Below are 16,517 nucleotides of genomic sequence, written 5' to 3'. Positions count from 1 at the left end.
TACAAAACAACATGCATGTTTATTCAGATGATCACTCCCTGTACGAACATGGGAGCCCAGCCCTCCTCCACTCGAGCAGTGACTGAAACTGCAGAGTATTCAGGGCCATGATTTGTAGATAAGACGACTGCTTTGGAACATGTCAAATGCCACCCAAACTTTTCAGCTGGTCAGCAATATTTATTCAGAACAATCATCCCCTGCACAAACACTGGAGCTCAGCCTTGCTACACTCCTGCAGTGACAAAAACAGAAGGGCAAAGGCAGAGTATTCAAGACCATGCTTTGTTGATAAGATGACTGCTTTGGACCATGTAGTACGGTGAGCCAATGCCACTCGAAGTTCCCAACTGGCCAGAAAACGAGGATGTGTCAGTAGACTGCTTGTCTCCTTGAACCACACCCCCATCGCCTTGTAATGTTGCTATGCATTTCCAAATGCCCATGTAGTTGGCTGTTGGGAGGACATATCATTCATATGTGAGTCACTTGAGAAAAAAAAAATATAAACTGCAGTAGACAACAAACCCTAACAGCTGCAAAACAGCATGACTTTAGCAGTTGCACAGAGTGCTCCTTGCACTTAAAGGGACTCTAAACTGAATTCCAATTACAGCAGTGTGTATAAGCTATGTGAGACCTATGCCCTCCTCGTGTGGTACCATCTTCTGCGTGGCCAGGCAGATGTCCCTAACGACTAAAAAAATCAAGACGTGCAGCCCATGGCACAGGCATGAGAATAACACAGCGAACTTAACAGGTTCAAATATGACAAGTCAGGTGTCAAATAATGGCATACAATCTTTCGCTTGATTATAAAATGCGAAAAAAGGGGAAAACACTTGGCACCTTCATTGGGGTTCATGTGAACCATTGTGATGTAGAAGTAAACTGGATTCCATTTTGGTTACATCGGTGGAGGTGTTTTGGTTTTAGCAGTTGCCCATGTCATTACCTACGCTGACTGGAGCAAACTGTGGCATGCAGACAGCCTCTATTATAATAATTAAATGCCTCCTGGAACTTACTCACTAAGACTTTTCTGATGATGTTACTAATTATCCACGTTAAGAGCAAAGCGAACACAACCTGCTAATTTTATTTTTCTTGCAAAAAATATGCCTCAATGTGTTTAATGTGAGCTTTGTCCTAAGGCCTACAACAGTAATTTCTGGAAAGAAATGAACAATGTATATTTTTTTTAGTATTTTTCTAAGTGGAAAGAAACTGTAAACACTCATGCACTTAAAAAGCAATTTTGCTAGAAATTTCCAGCCCTGCTTGCACAGCGGTTGAAGATCATGAACACAAAATATGCTTATAATCTTTGCTTAAAATTTATTGTACCACCATAATAAGTACAACAGGCTACTTTTAGTGATTTGTTCCCCATTTTCCTTGAAATCTTGCAAGATATTAGTTTGGGGATATTAGCTGGGCACTTTATTTGTGGTTGCCCTTACTCAAGGCATGGGCAACGACATCAACACTGCATAATGTGAAAAACCCGTTAGACCACACCAATGAATTGTGCACTGCATTCACTGAGCATGTTAATAGGAAAATACAGTGTCTCTTTAGTTCCACAAGGGGAATTAATTACGTGAACATGAACAAACCAGACAAGCACATGTAGAAATAAACGAGCATGAAATTTAGTATTCATATGAAAGCAAACACAGCATTTAACAACAGCATACAGGTGAACACCTTATGAAGATGCGTTTTAGTTTTCTTACTATCAAGATAACAATGTGTTAATGCTGCTGTCTAAACAACAAACTGTTAGGCTTGGTCTATGTGGTTTGTGGCAGGTATCATGGATTACTCAGGGGTGAACTTTAAAATCATGCTCCATAAATAAAACCAGCTGATCATTAGCAAAGTAATGAGCAACAGTTAGTGCATCATTCTTATTTCCAATGTTATATATGCTCTTGAACACAAAGTGATTTTGTGAAATTTGTGGTACTGCATAGTTACCACCAGGGTACTACACATGTATACGTAACCGTTTTCTTCAGCAACTCTCCTTCAAAGGACATGCACTTCAAGCTGTAAAGTTTGCACAAATTTATGCAGCAAATAGCTTCTGAGCAACACTTCAACTAATCTTATGAACCACAAGCATATAAAGTACAACTAAAGCAGACACACCTTTCCACAGTCTCACGCAACCATCGTCCCCAGAAGATGCAAGAATAGTGCCAATGATGTTCCAGCTCACCCTCCAGGCCTGTTATAACACACAAAAAGCCGAACCGACTTAAGCATTTAATAAGCCACAAACAGCACCACCTGGATCTAGGAACCCACACAATCTCTCACCTGAGAGTTGTGGTCATCGAATTGTGCCACAACTTTGGTTTCAAACTTAGCAGCCACTCCATCTTGTAACTGAGACATCATCATTTCAGGTCTGCAAGAATTGCACAATAAAATAAAAAAAAGCAACCAAAACCTAACCATGTAATAGCAATATTACCAGCAACATTACAGGGTGTAAAGGCAAAATGTAAAAACACCTATGTGCTATGCAATGTCAGCGCATGTTAAAGAACCCCAGGAGTTCAAAAACAATCCGGAGCCTTCCACTAGGATGCTTCAGCCCATGTGCCTCTTTGGGACATTAAATTCCCATGTACCAACATTACAGGGCATGAACAACCAGGAGGCTGCATCACCAGCAGGATATTTGCATTGTTGATGCACTGGTCTTAACTACTTTTTTCTAGCAACATGGTTACTGTGAATGGAAAACTGCTCCATTGGAAGGTATGCACTAGAATATGGGTCAGAATAATATTTATAGTCACCATTATGTTGCAATATGCCTCGCAGCGAAGGACTAAAGTGCAAGAGTGCCACATCGAAGTTACTTTGCAGGAGTCAGACACATAGTGTATTGCTGGTTATGTTTTAAGAAGTCTTATCTCGTGCCATCCAAAGCAAACAACTCTGTTCTTCTACGTGTTGTACGGGACAGCAGAACTTCTACAATATAATGCTTCCCAGCATCTTCACGACAAAAGGGCCCCTCTCAAAATCACGTAAGTAAGCATCCTCTGCTCCGGGTTCACTACTGCTCAAGTGAAATTTGTTCAGCTTTGAGCTGTCAACTAGACATTAATGCCAACACAGCTTCAAACATGACTAGTTCATCTGATTGCATGATATTAGAACTGCGCTGGCTTGAGAAAACAGGACAATATAGAAGGACAACATGAACACACAGGCGAAGTACAACCTGCAACTAGAGGTTTAAAGAGAAGCTGAAATGTTTTTTTTTTTTTAGATTTTCACAAGCTTCATGGAATCATATGAAAGAAGCTTGTACGTAGATAAAGCATGCAAAGTTTTTTTTTTGCGCTACCATTTAAAATGCTGACTCAATCATCGATGAAAGCTGCAACTACAGTTAGGCTTCTCTGCAGAGTGCCAAGCTATGTGGAGAAGCTAGGAAATTAGACCATCTGTGGAACGGAACAGACTTTCGCTGCTTCCACCCATGCTCTTCCGTGCTTTGGCAAATGCCGTCAAGGAATGCAGTGAGGGCTTTGCCTTTGGTAGTGTTTGCGTTCTTCTTTGGAGCAAGTGTTTCTTTGCTGGAAATGTACCGCACATGCACACACACTCACGCATGCACAGGGAACTTCCTTTTACGTCCTACACTTAAATATCTAACTTGTTTCTTTAGTAAGCGACCCCAATGGCATGCTGATGCACCTCTTTCCTTGACACCCACCATGATACAGGCTTCCCAAAGCTCATGGCACACCTTTTCAACAGGATTAGCAATGCAAGCTGTGCATCTTGCATCGCAAGAAACAGCCACATGGTTATGTTGTCCTTTTCTGTTGTCCTGTTTCTTTAAACCAGCACAGTCAAAAAGAAGTTAAATCTGTCAGATATCTCGGCTCAAACCTATTTGCCAGTAGCTACTTTTGCCTGTTCACTTAAAATGTCATGTCTAGCAACCGGCAGGCCCAGTATTCAAGAGCTTTGTTATTTATAGGAAACTGGTAGGACACTATCCAAATTTGTAAGCAGCATTATGTACTCACTGGAGAGGCTTGAAAGAAATGATGCGCACATCTCTAGAGGCAATGCCCAGCAGGTAGTAGGAGCGGCCTACACTGGGTGCAAAAGCCAAATCGTGCACAGGGTCCACAACTGTGACAACAGTCTCGATACGCGTCCAACGGCGGCTCCCTTCACAGTACTCATAAACATGCACCTTCCCTGTGCCGGAGGCCCCTGGGTCGTCACTGCCAACGGCCAGCATCGGTGGATGGTTGCGATTGCTGTAATGGTTAACCACACAAGCAAGCACTGAGGTTAGATGTGGATATTAGCGGGCACATCACAGGATGCAATACATTGTGCACAATGAAGTGCACAACTTTGACTAGGTCACTTATTCACCTTGCCATAAGAGTAGCATGGTGAAAAAAGCAACACCTTGATTCTACACTAAAAATCAGCCACCATCATTATTTTATCCCACTGAGGGATCTGAAACAATACATCAAATAAAAATGCGCTGTTAGTTACCATTTATTCCAGCAGATTTCACATTTAATTCATCACGCTTTGAAGAACACTGCAAGGCTACAAAAACATGTATGTAGGCTTATAGAGACACGAATAGTATGTTACCCAAAAATTTTTCCAGTATACAGTAGCCATGCATAATATGTATAATGAAGTTTGACACAGTGAGGTTTTTTTTTCAAGAGTTTCATCTGTCCTGGGAATGCCAACTGAGGCATAGTATAAAAGCTACTGCTCTGTGATTAGCACAGGCAATGCATATTAATCATCATGGAAATGGCGACCATACTTATTCATTGTATACAAGCTGCTCCATGTGCTTTAACAAAGCCGACACAACCACAAGTATTTATACCCTCATGAGACTTGTGTTGTCACGAAAACAGAAGGGTATGGACAATAATTAGGCATATGGTCTTGTGATACTGAACTGTACAGTAATACTTGGATTTGTCCTGCCTTGTTTTGGTTCATCTAAGAATAAAAACTTTGGTTATTCAAAGCTCTATAGCTACTGTGTAGGCAGAACAGGAAAAAAAAAAAAATGCACGAGGGCAACCTCACCCCCACAGTGTTGTTTCATAGAATGTAATAATTTCATTGTCAGTATGCCAGAACCAGCCAAGCTACCTCCTTTCCTTTCTCGTTTTGTTGAAGCACAAAACGCTTTCCCGTTATTGGCTTCATCGTCAATGCCTCCCATGCTGTCTGATGTAAATAGTGACAGCTTCAAATTAATAAAAAATGCTTCTGGCACTAAGTAAGCGACTTAATTAGTGGCGAACACACTTCAGTGCCTTCGTAACAATCAGCTCGGCTTATGTTTGAGGCAAGATACAAAATTTCCACTTTGGAAGAGTTATTAGCATGTGATTCTTTTCCCAAGGCAAAAGATGAGATTTATTCAGTACAGCACAACCTCAGTAATAAATTCCTGATTCTTACAATTTCCCAGTTCATATGCTCAATACCGTGAGCAATAGCAATGCCACTAGAATTCCACTAGTTCTCTTCTGGTTAATAATTTCCCAGCTAACATGATTTCCCTGGAAACTACGTTTATAATTTTGTCAAATTCTGATAGTACGCTGTAGCGACCAATAGACCTAATGCAACAGATTTCTCCCTGAGAATGGAGCGTACTCACAAAGAGTGGTTCCAGGAGAGGCAGCTGAGTGGCATGCGACAGTTGATATCGCTCTGCAGGGACCACTGGCTCAGGTTCATGACGTCGGGAGCCTCATAGACACGCACCATCCCATCGGCTGAACAGGTGGCCAGCTGTAGGCCCAGCTGCTTAGGTGCAAACTTGACATCTGTCACCGACGTTCGACTGTCCACCAGGCTGGTGCGCTTGATCCAATGGGATTGGCCACGTTCCCCTGCCCCGCCTCCACCGCCACCGTTGAGAACGCCACTCTTACCTGCCACTGTAGAAACAGATGCAAGTGATCAAATGTCAACCAATTATTTAGTACAGTAGCAAAATATCCATTTGGGCAAGTCGGTACCAGTTCATGGTGAAGTGGAGCAGTGCAAACAGATGACAAACTGACAACGAAGACACAAGGCGAGTGCTGACTCGCAGATAAAGTTTATTTCTGTGAAACCAGAAAATACACATGATGTGAAAGCCATAAAAACAAACAAAACAATAGAAGAACATGAAAAATTAGTAATCAGGCATGAAAAGTACAGCACAAATGTATCATAAAAATGGAAAGTTCACCAGTCTTTGTACACGTGGTCGAAAAAGGTGATCTCACTATTATGAAGCCGCATTATAATTGCCTTACGGTTTTGCAACCACGTGAAAAAATACGGCTGAATTTCGTGCAGTGTGTATCACGGCTGATCACTTCAATTTTTAGTTGTTTTTTGTCTGTTCACATACCTTTTACACCGTATGTATTTTGCACTTCCGCAGAATAAACTTCAGTCAAAAGTTAACACTTGTCCTGTATCTTTATTCTCTGTTCCATCGTCTGTGCTGTTTCACCTTACTATGATTCAGAATAGTGTTTCGAGGAGCAAGGAGTCCAACATGAGCACGGCATGTCATTGGGAAAACACTTGCCTATTACTTACAACCTGCCTTTTCCACCAGAACTACCCAACAATTTTTATACTGTTCTTGTTTAACACAGTAAACACCTCACCAATAGCAACACAGTATTTGTTTTGTAAACATACAGCTAGGTGGCGTCAAAACTTTCATCACATTTGTGTGTAACACTGTAAAGTAATTATGAATTTTTTTTTATCAGCATTAGTTAACTCCTTCGCACTTTCTTGTTAAACATGACGTGCTTAATTGGACAAAAACTCGTCTTTAAATACGCACTAGATCTTTATACTATATCCCCTTCAGGCGCTGGGTCCCCATATGTGGACGCGACTTAAGCTTCCTCATATCTTCGTACGCAAGGCGAATTTCCAGCTTTGAATACCGCGCTCTTACCATTTTGACCCTCCTTGTCAAGTTTGTGGCGCCATCTCTTGCAGCTAGAGCGAAATGCATTTGTAAAAAAAAAAGAAAATATGTGCATCACATCGTTTTTTGACGGGAAGAGTAAATAGCTTTCCTTTTGGCATTCTATCTTTACAGATGATCGTGAATGATGCAATTTAGGGCTCAGAATATGTCGGCAGGTTGATGTAGAAACGGCACACCGATTTTCATCATCACAGACAAAGAAAAAGTGCTGCAGTAGACGCTCAGAGTGGTGCGTCCACAAATGTGGACATGGCGCCTGAATGCCGAAAATATCAGTGGCGTTTTCTCCCCAGAATGCGCTTTTTTTTGTGCGCGTATGATACGATATGGGCTTACTCCTTAAGGGCGTTGAAAACTATGATTCTACAAAGAGAACGTTGGACGACTCCAGCGCTGAAGCGTTTTTCATAAAAATAGCCGATGGAGAAGCACTTCCAAAGCAGTGCGGCCAATTGAGCAATGAAGACCTGCAGATGGTCGGAAAGAACCACGACTTAGCTGAGCCGCTGCCGGCAAACACAGCAAGCTATGACCAGTGCTTAAAGTCAGGGAGGTCTGGGAGGGTCTTAGGCCCCTAACAATATTCAAAAAGGGATCTGAGACCATTTGTGCTGATTGTAGAATGCATGAATCCGAAGGAAGCAACCATTTACAGTGACAGTCAGAACATTTTTTCTCTATCATTCTGAAAATTTCGCTACTGTTTCTAGCAATAATCATTACATTATGTATGAAACCCAAGACGGTAAAAAATACAAAGTGGCAGCACTACACAAGGGAGGATGAAAAAGGGGAACCCATGCCCTCACACCATGGTCAGTTCAGAGCTGGCCGCTAAGCTACAAGGCTACAAAACAATAATCAGCACATTCGCAGAGCGAGGGGGCAGTTTGTTTCAGGTCTCTGACATAAACTGAACAACGACCTTTAAAAATGATTTGTCATTTTTGAAAAAACCAAGTGTAAAGCAGGCAGCAAGATGCTACCTCTCTCCCCCCTCTCCGCCTGTGCTCAGATCACTCGAGACCCCTTCGATGCAGCCGGACTTGAAGCATTACTTATGATGGAAGCAACGATTGGCCCCAGCTTCTGAACACGTTAATTACACAACGGTGCCGAAGTGAAGGCTGCAGATTTAAAAGCCATGTTCGGGGCTCGAAATACCGAATATTCCTCTGCCTGTCATCCCAGAATGACTGGTTTTATCTGTTTTATAAGTCCATGAACTGCAGAATAATTCCCTGAAGTGTGTATTTCCAGAGCTAAACATTTATTCATGTCTAACGATCAGTTAGAAAAGGCAAGCAAATGTAGCAGTGTTTATGTTCATGTATCAGGTTTAAGGCGCTATGTCCACAAATGTGGATGCATATAAAATATTCATAAATATGAATATTTTTACATAATTTTTGCACATCACTTCTACTTAGTCTACTGATCAACATTTATTCAAAAGAAGACTTCCTTTCAGCAGATTTAATTGGGGCCTGAAGGGGATATACGCACATATAACAAATTTTTTTTTTTTTTACGAAATAAAAAAAATCTTATTGTTCTTTCCTTTAATGCTGTGCTAAAAATCATTGTCCACTGTTCAGGAAACAATGCCATTTTAAGTTTTTTTTCTTCTTCTTCAACTCCAACTAAACTATGCCACAGATAGTATTTTGCAAGGCACCGTTTGGAGTGTTTTCAGCTGCTCCATTACTTCCCTCCCAAGTCAGCAATTGTTCATTTCAATGCCATGCCGTTGTACTTCCACTGTGGTGCCCCTTATAGTACCATGTCCAAACTCATTAAGAATGCAACTTCCATTAAGGATCAATATACCATATATAAATAGGGGTTGGATTTTTGGTTTAAACCGAAAAAGACTGATAAAAGTACCCCGAACACAGTTTGTTAAATTTAGTTTTAACCGAAATAGGCCAGTATTCATAGCTAGGTGACATAGCTCGCTAGATGCTGAGTACGAGTTACACCCAGTCAAAGTTGAAATTAACGAAGTAGGGAAGCCAGGGGCACGATGCAATGGTCGTATTATTGAATAAGCAGCTCAATTGTGCAATACGAGGTACTGCTCCACTAGCTTACATGTCTCTGCAGACTGGGAAGCATTGCCTCCTTGCAGCCTGCTAGCGAAGCACTGCTTGTTCACTATCACCATCCGCTCAGAGCAGTTAATCATTTAGGTAGGTTTATCAACTGCATTCAGGTCACTGAGATGAAACCCTGCATTTGCGTCACGAAAAAGTATACTGTTCTGGCTACCACGACGATTCAGCAGGAGTTCCATCCATGTCATCAAGATGCAGACTGCACGATGCCCACCCTCTCGCTCAACCCAGTAAAACAACCAACAGCAACCTTGTTCAAGTAAGCTTCCACCTGCGTTTCGTTTTTGTCTGCGGCTATCTCACTTAATGCGTTACTTTTTTAATGACGATAGTAATTCCTTCTACAACCACAGCTCCAAGTACTATACCAGTTGCACGTTAATTACTGGTAAATAAACTGTTCATGCTGAAAAATACTCAGAGTTAGATAGACTCTAAGTCACTTTTGGCTACACAGGATTGCCACATCAAGTCACCGAAAAAAAAATCCAGGGTGTCTACCAAGTTGGCATTTCCAAATTCCCTGAGTTTTCCAGGTTTTCCCTGAGTGCATTTGTAAAATACCCTGAGCGACACAGTGCTTTGTTTTATGCGAAAACAAGCTCACACAAAGCCTCCTGATGGTATCACTCTCCAGTAAGCATGTTAAAAAATGAAAACAATGATTTAAACCTATTTGAATAGTAAGGAGTTGTGTTTATTTCATTTAAATAAAGGGGAGAGATTAGCAAAATGCATAACAAATCAAATACCTTCGAAAAAATGCTAAAACAAACTGCGAATCGAATTGAACATTTTCAAATACGAACTAAAAGGAAGATGCATGCAGAAACAAATATTTTCAAATGTTAGATATTTCTATCTGCTGATAATAACCACAATGGTGTGGGACCTGAACTTAAGCGTCAAAAATGCGATTCTCTCTCAGCAAGTCTATTCAGACGAACTGCAGATTATAGAAACCTTGGCTTATAGAAGTGAAAGAGCGACAAACCTCAAAGCAACACTGGAAAGTCAACCTCAAGTTCATGCAAAACGCTTCAGTGTTGTTTGTTTCACTACTTAAGAGAATTTATTTTCGTTTGGATTAGGGACACTTGCATCTCGGCGTCAGCCAGCACTTTGTTTTTTAAGCTCAAGCTCTTTCACAGAAGCTCCTTCTGATTTTCAACAAGGTTCCTTGTTAATAGAAAATCCCCGCTCGACAGCCGCATTTCCGTGCGAAAGAGACAGAATCACCTTCACAACTGTGAACAGTTCTTTGTTCGAACCACAGATCCCTGCCCAAAGGGCATACGGCCGATGCGTGCTCCTATTCAAATTTTGAATGCCATTTGCATCGAGGCTAGGGAGCATAAATGCTTGTAGGACCACATCGCCCGGTCAGCTTCTGTTCCTGTCATCCATTGGTGCTCCGTTAGAACTTCAAGTGCATCATTTAGACGACGTTCCCCGAGATCGGGAATCAGCACACACACGGGATCCAGAGATGATGATCCCCTCGCCAGCTTGAACCTCAACGGCGACCTCTCCGCAATCTTTTTGGCGCAGTTCTTCACGAAAGTGGCACAGTCCCTTCTGAACCCTAGGATAGCTGAATCTGAAAGTTTCGGGGCCTTTCGGAGCGCATTCTTCGTAGCAAACCCAAGGTCAACCTTTGGCGTCGCAACTACGTTTGCAGTAAAGTCCTTGTGATCAACTTCAACGGACTGTCCGCCGCCATTATTACTTCTTTCTTTACTATTCTACTCATTAGTGATCATAGAAGGTTCTCCAATGCTGCGCCAAGAAATGGAAGCATAGGCGGGTCGCTCTGGAACTGAGCCAGGAACAGCTGCAGTTCCTCCGCGATGCCAAGCATAAAGGTTAGCTTTGCAGACAGTAGAGGATCGCGAATGGCTGTTTCAACCACGCAGTAACTGGAGCAAGTTGGTCGGTTGCTCGCGTTTCGACACGACTCGACGTACACTTTTAGGTGCGGCAGAATCTCAATAGCTCTTGAAATTTCACGAACATTTTCAAGCCACCACACAGCGCGAAACTTCATAGGGCATATGTTGCTTCCGGTTATGCGTGCGTATTCAGCGCGTCGGGCAGATTTGAATAAGCTGTACAAAGCACGAAGGAATTCCACGAGTTGCCAACCTGTTGCCGCGTGTCCAGTTTTGAAAGCACCATTCACAAAATGAAGGCCACAGCTACCAACTTCGGGAATACGACGGCCGTTGCTGGATTCACAAAGTTCTTGTTTGATCTCACGGAGAAATTTTATATTTACATTTCGCCCATCCATTGAGATCTGAAGAATTTTCTATTGGGAGAGTCCATCTGTGGAAGTTTTAAAAGCGGACACCAATTCTTCCGCCCATGTGCGCCCCAGAAAGCATGACGACTCGTTGTGACCAATGGTAGCACGTTTTCACGCTGTGTTCTGCATCCGACCAAAGGCGGACCAACACATCCATTTGCTCTTTTTGTGAAACTTTGTTTAACGATTAGTCAAATGCCCCGAGGTGGGAGGCTTGGCTTACTTCTGACATGAGGTTCTCCTCGAAGAAAGGTGCGAGGCCATAGACAATAGTATATCCTACCTTGTCCTTGCCAAGCTGCATTTTCTTGGCTGTAGCTGATGATGGGAACATTAAAGGGAACAGAGAAGCCGATGCTGCGGCCGCACGAAGTGATGTGTGCGTCATAACAGCATTGAGGCACCACAGCACTTCAGCATTTATGACCTCCAAGTCACGCTGAAAGATATCCTTTGCTGTACGATCGGGTTGGACGTCCGTCACAGTAGTTGAAGCGCTTGAAGGATACGCAGAAACTGACGGCACTGGCCCGGCATTGGTCACAATGATGGTCGACGGTGTCAAAAATGAGGCTACAAAGGGTGTCCCGGCATTGGTCACAACAGTGGACGGCGGTGTCGAAAATGAGGCTACAGAGGGTGTCCCGGCTCCGGTAATAGCCAGTCGGTGCTTCTTACTTTCAGCGTGACTTGTCACCACTCTTCTTCCCATGTTGCTGAGCGAAAACTGCTTTCTGCATAGCGCACAGTACGCTGCGTTCGGGTTACTTTCGACGGGCCTAACCCAGGCTGCAAACTCTCAATGTTTCGCATTCGTCTGGTCCTGGACGAAAGTGCACTTGAAGGCTGTCTTGCTTGACACGTCGCACACAGCTTGCCTGCGGCACCACAGCAGTCATTAAAATTAAGTAAACTAAGTACAGACAGAATTCGTTGCTTTGCTAGCGTCGGCAGGTCACGAAAAACGCGAAACTATTTCCCTTTCTCCCAAAGCTGCGCCGCCTGCATCGCGTGCATGCACCCCTTGCGGCAGAAATGGACGCTTCCATCAAGGAGATGCACAGGGAGGAAGAGTTCATTTGGGACCATCGCAATTTCTCAGAACGTTTCCTGCTGCCTTGTTGGAGTTGTACACTCGGAAACACAGAAAAACAAGGGGAGGCCGCTGGCCGTCAAACAGCGCACGTGCGAACCGTAGGAAGCGCGCGCTCTGCCGTCGGCCACAGTGTCGGGGAAGCGCGGGAATGTGTCCGCTTTCGACGTAGTACGCTTCGAAATTGGAAGCGCCGCTGGAGTCGCAAAGCTTTTGCCGCCTTGCTGGGATTTTGCACTTGACAGCACAATGTTGGAGGCCAGCAGCCGCTGAGGAGGGGACGCGTAACGCTGCACTGGACAATCCGTGCAATGCCAGTCTGCATAGTTTACACGAGGGAGCATTATCGCGACTTAGTTCCTTTTTTGTAGAACTGCAGCTAGTTTTCCCTGATATAAGCACAAATACCCTGAGTTGTCCCGGAGTTTTCCCAGATTATCCGAATTCCCTGAGAATTCCCGGTTTTCACGGTTTTTCCGGTTGGTAGACACCCTGAAATCAGTAATCCATTTGTCGAAAATATTATCTGTAAAAAAAAAAAGAAACGAAACCTGTGCTCTGAAGTAGTGAAAAGTCCAACGCCTACATACAAAGCAAGACAACAATTAAAAATAAAAAAAAACATGCAACGCTCCCATTAGGTACCAAATTTGCGGACTACAAATGATTTAGGCATTTCTGGAAAAATTTATTTCCTAATGCAGCATTATCTGATCATGGTGCAACATATGGCCATGAACACGTTCACTGCAGCAGCGAGTTTCGGGACCGTAATCCCTGCATGTCGTGGCCGTCCGTGGTCCGGTAGGCTACTCGTAGACTTCCGTCAGTGTGGTGTGAGTCACCAGTGAGCTACCAGCTAAGTCACCTCAGTCGAACTGACAAGAGGTGGTAATAGCAACCTGGAATGTGCATTTTGCAGTGGCTGTTTGAAAAATCTGAGCTGTCCCACGGCTTCATAGCACCACACAGTATTCGTGCTGCACAGCAGGAATACGCGACTTGACCCATAATGCAATGAACGTGTTAAATTATAACATCGATAAGTCCTAGTTTATGAGCCCTTCCTTTAGCTGTATTTGTGCTGACATGACGCATCATGGTACTACCTAATCCATCCACCACATTAAACGAACACCGAGGACAAATTGAGGTTGGCATGTATCAACGGACCACGGCATTCTAATGAGAGAGACCACTCCCACTGTAAACGGAGATTTTATAAGCCAGGGAAGATCCAAAAACAAAATACAGGTGTTGCCATCACCAGCTGTTTTCGCAAGTAAAATGTGTGCATCGACACTGAATTTTCAATATTGTCGGTCATAAATGTATCTTTTCCTGTTGGAAAATAAATTTTTACTGCGAACACATTAACTCCACAGAGTTGACCTCAGCATCCCCTTAAGACTGCATGGGTGTTAGTGCTCCTCATGACAGCCAGAAAAACCGATTTGATCCCTAGCAAAGCAGGTCTCCTCAAGAGCTATGCACAAGCTCCACAACTGGAATACGCTTTACTGAGAACTGGGCAAGGCATTATTTGCATATTTAGACACAACTCGGCAAGTTTTACAGGGTTTACTATTTCTAGGTGGACGCCCAACACAAACTAAACACAGCTCTCCCATTACAAGCAACTAAGGTAAATGCAAGTTTCTTTTTCTCGGCACATATAACACGTTGTTAGTGCACTTTCAATGGCTTCCAGCTGTCATGATGCAATTGATTTCAGACTATTCTGACAAAAAAAATTGTCATGGCTGTTTTAATGAACATATATATTGTAGATATTTAGAATGAACAAGTAATCAATAATTTAAAGCACGGCAAATGGTACAATACTTACCTAATTCCTCCCACACAGTGGCCATGCGGTCATAAGAGCATGTCGCCAGGACTTGCCCAAATTCTGGGTGTGCCCATGTGACTTTCCAAACAGATCCACTGTGCGTCTGCACATCAGGAACATAGTAGTTGTAATACACAAAAATATAATTGTCCAACTGAAAACCAACTCAACAGAAAAGCCTATCTTCCCTTTATACTGAAGGTGACAGGCTAGATATTAACAATGCAGCATGCAAGGTGTGTACTTTTGCCTTTTACTTGAAAAAAAAAAATGACACCAACCTTCCAATTTGCTGTGCAGCGCCATTCTCCGTCTTCTCCAAGGTCCCATACCTTAAATGAAGGAGGAACACACATGCAGTAGCTTGACTTCGATACTAAGGTTTCCTCTGACTGCTCAGCTTATATCTGCTAGCATCAATTTCAGAACAATGCTGCCTAAGTGTCATTTGTGCAACGACATATTTCACTCTGAATTATGTTACTGTCTGTTGCCGAGTGCGAACCAAAGCTCACACACATAGCTACACACTATGACGAGAGAATATGCGCTGTACACATCACTGGAACATACATTCTCATTACTCAAATGAGATGGAACAAAACAGACTACTTTGATCATGGTCACATGTTTCTTTGCAAAATATTCTTCGTTTATTGAGCAATGATTGAGGGATTGAACACGGGGCTTTTACAGCAAATGCTTGTTGCCACTGAACACAGTGCAGTTCACGTCTGTAAGAGCGGCAACTCAAACAGCTTGTTTCCAGTGCGAAACCACACAGAAGCAACGTCAATGACAAGAGACGATGGATGCCTGATCGCAAACTGTTCGAGTCTAACTTGCAGCTCATGCAAGGCCTGCTGCAGTCGGACTTCCTCGCTGGCGTCACACCACGCGACGCTCATGTGAAAGGACGGGTCGTCGTAGAAGAGCGGCAGGTCGTACTCCTTCAAGCAGCCGTCAACTTCAACTACCATTTTCTTGAGGTGCTCGATCCCTTTGTGCACTTTTAGACTCAAAAACGTCCTCGTTCTCTCCGCGTTTGTGTAGACATCGAGGGAACCGAAACGGATGGTAAACCTACAGTGCGGCGCTATCACGGCCCTCAGCGACTCCACCAGCGGCTGGATCCAATGGTGTCGCAACTTGACAGTGCGCGACAGGCTCACATGGCACGCGCTGAGCTGCTGCGGTTTTAAGTAGTCAACGTCCCGGCATAGAAAAGATATCAAACCCTCAATGTGAATCTGTTTAGCACCAGAGACGAAGGCGTAAGACGCCCAGACGCCAGGTTCGTGAGCAAACGTGCGAGCTCTGCCATCGTGTAGGCTTTGGTCGTCTTCCCAAGCAAACGGATCGATGCGATCTTTGTACAGGCCCAGTACTTCGACCGGTAACTCTAGCTTGCGCTTTCGAAGTTGCCGACGTTCTGCAATAACATTCAGCTGACACTCATCCTTGCGGGGCGAGTCACCCTTGGACGGCGGGCCTTCGTCTCCCGAGTCGCCGCATTCGTCGGAGGAGGCGTACTGAGATAACAAAGACAGGCTTCCACTCGAATTCATTACTCCTGCAGCCGCGTACACACAAACACGTGTACAGTACTTAACGGCAGCTAATTAAGTTGGCAGACGTATCGCTCCGTCACAAAGGTCTACACACCTTCACTGTCTGGTCACTGGAGCATGTGGCTAGACGCTTGCCGTAGAAGTCGTATGCGACGTCGTGAATTAAGTCGTTGTGGTCAGCGGCAATGCTTCTGGCGACGAACATGCCTGAAAGGTAACGCAGGCAGCAGCGGTACGATAAGCACTTTCAATGCCAATTTCAAATGCGCATGAAAGTTTTAAGTTCACTATTTTTCAAACTTTCCCGACGCACAGCGCCATTTTGAGAAGCTCTCCCCTCGCCCATCACCGGACCCCTACTCCAGCGACCTCACTCCAGGAACCCGACCGATCCCCGACAAAACCGTGCGATATGAATAAACGTATCAATTTTGCAAATAAAGCTAATTATTTTATGCAAATAACTATTATTCTGTAGAAGTGGTACCAAGTAGTTGCTGGAGGTAGTACCAGTGGTACAAGTAG

General features: G+C 43.6%; 2 protein-coding genes across 2 annotated transcripts; both read right to left on the bottom strand.

Annotated features, from left to right (window-relative positions):
- Positions 1-16,334, bottom strand: Nup44A (nuclear pore complex protein Nup44A). The gene is made up of 8 exons (XM_077669239.1): positions 16,087-16,334; positions 14,703-14,753; positions 14,419-14,524; positions 5,702-5,984; positions 4,065-4,304; positions 2,329-2,419; positions 2,158-2,236; positions 1-454 (listed from the first exon to the last, which is right to left on the bottom strand). Exons 1-8 carry the CDS (start codon positions 16,195-16,197, stop codon positions 273-275), a joined length of 1,143 nt encoding a protein of 380 aa, XP_077525365.1. The 5' UTR covers positions 16,198-16,334; the 3' UTR covers positions 1-272.
- Positions 15,091-16,078, bottom strand: LOC144136703 (U6 snRNA phosphodiesterase 1). Its single transcript, XM_077669240.1, has one exon. The coding sequence runs from the start codon at positions 15,987-15,989 to the stop codon at positions 15,150-15,152; it is 840 nt and encodes a 279-aa protein (XP_077525366.1). The 5' UTR covers positions 15,990-16,078; the 3' UTR covers positions 15,091-15,149.
- Positions 16,335-16,517: the final 183 nt, after the last annotated feature.

The sequence above is a fragment of the Amblyomma americanum genome, chromosome 6, assembly GCF_052857255.1.
Source record: "Amblyomma americanum isolate KBUSLIRL-KWMA chromosome 6, ASM5285725v1, whole genome shotgun sequence".
Classification (NCBI taxonomy): Eukaryota; Metazoa; Arthropoda; class Arachnida; order Ixodida; family Ixodidae; genus Amblyomma; species Amblyomma americanum.
The sequence above is the reverse complement of the archived record's forward strand: the minus strand, read 5'-3'. Positions and strand labels throughout refer to the sequence as shown.

What these genes read in the sequence shown, in the direction of transcription:
- Nup44A (XM_077669239.1), bottom strand. Translation starts at nt 16,197, where the DNA reads ATGTTCGTCGCCAGAAGCATTGCCGCTGACCACAACGACTTAATTCAC. An exon ending in CTCTCCTGGAACCACTCTTT is followed by an intron (nt 4,305 to 5,701) that starts GTGAGTACGCTC and finishes TAACCATTACAG; the next exon opens with CAATCGCAACCATCCACCGA. An exon ending in ATTTCTTTCAAGCCTCTCCA is followed by an intron (nt 2,420 to 4,064) that starts GTGAGTACATAA and finishes CAATTCTTGCAG; the next exon opens with ACCTGAAATGATGATGTCTC.
- LOC144136703 (XM_077669240.1), bottom strand. Translation starts at nt 15,989, where the DNA reads ATGAATTCGAGTGGAAGCCTGTCTTTGTTATCTCAGTACGCCTCCTCC.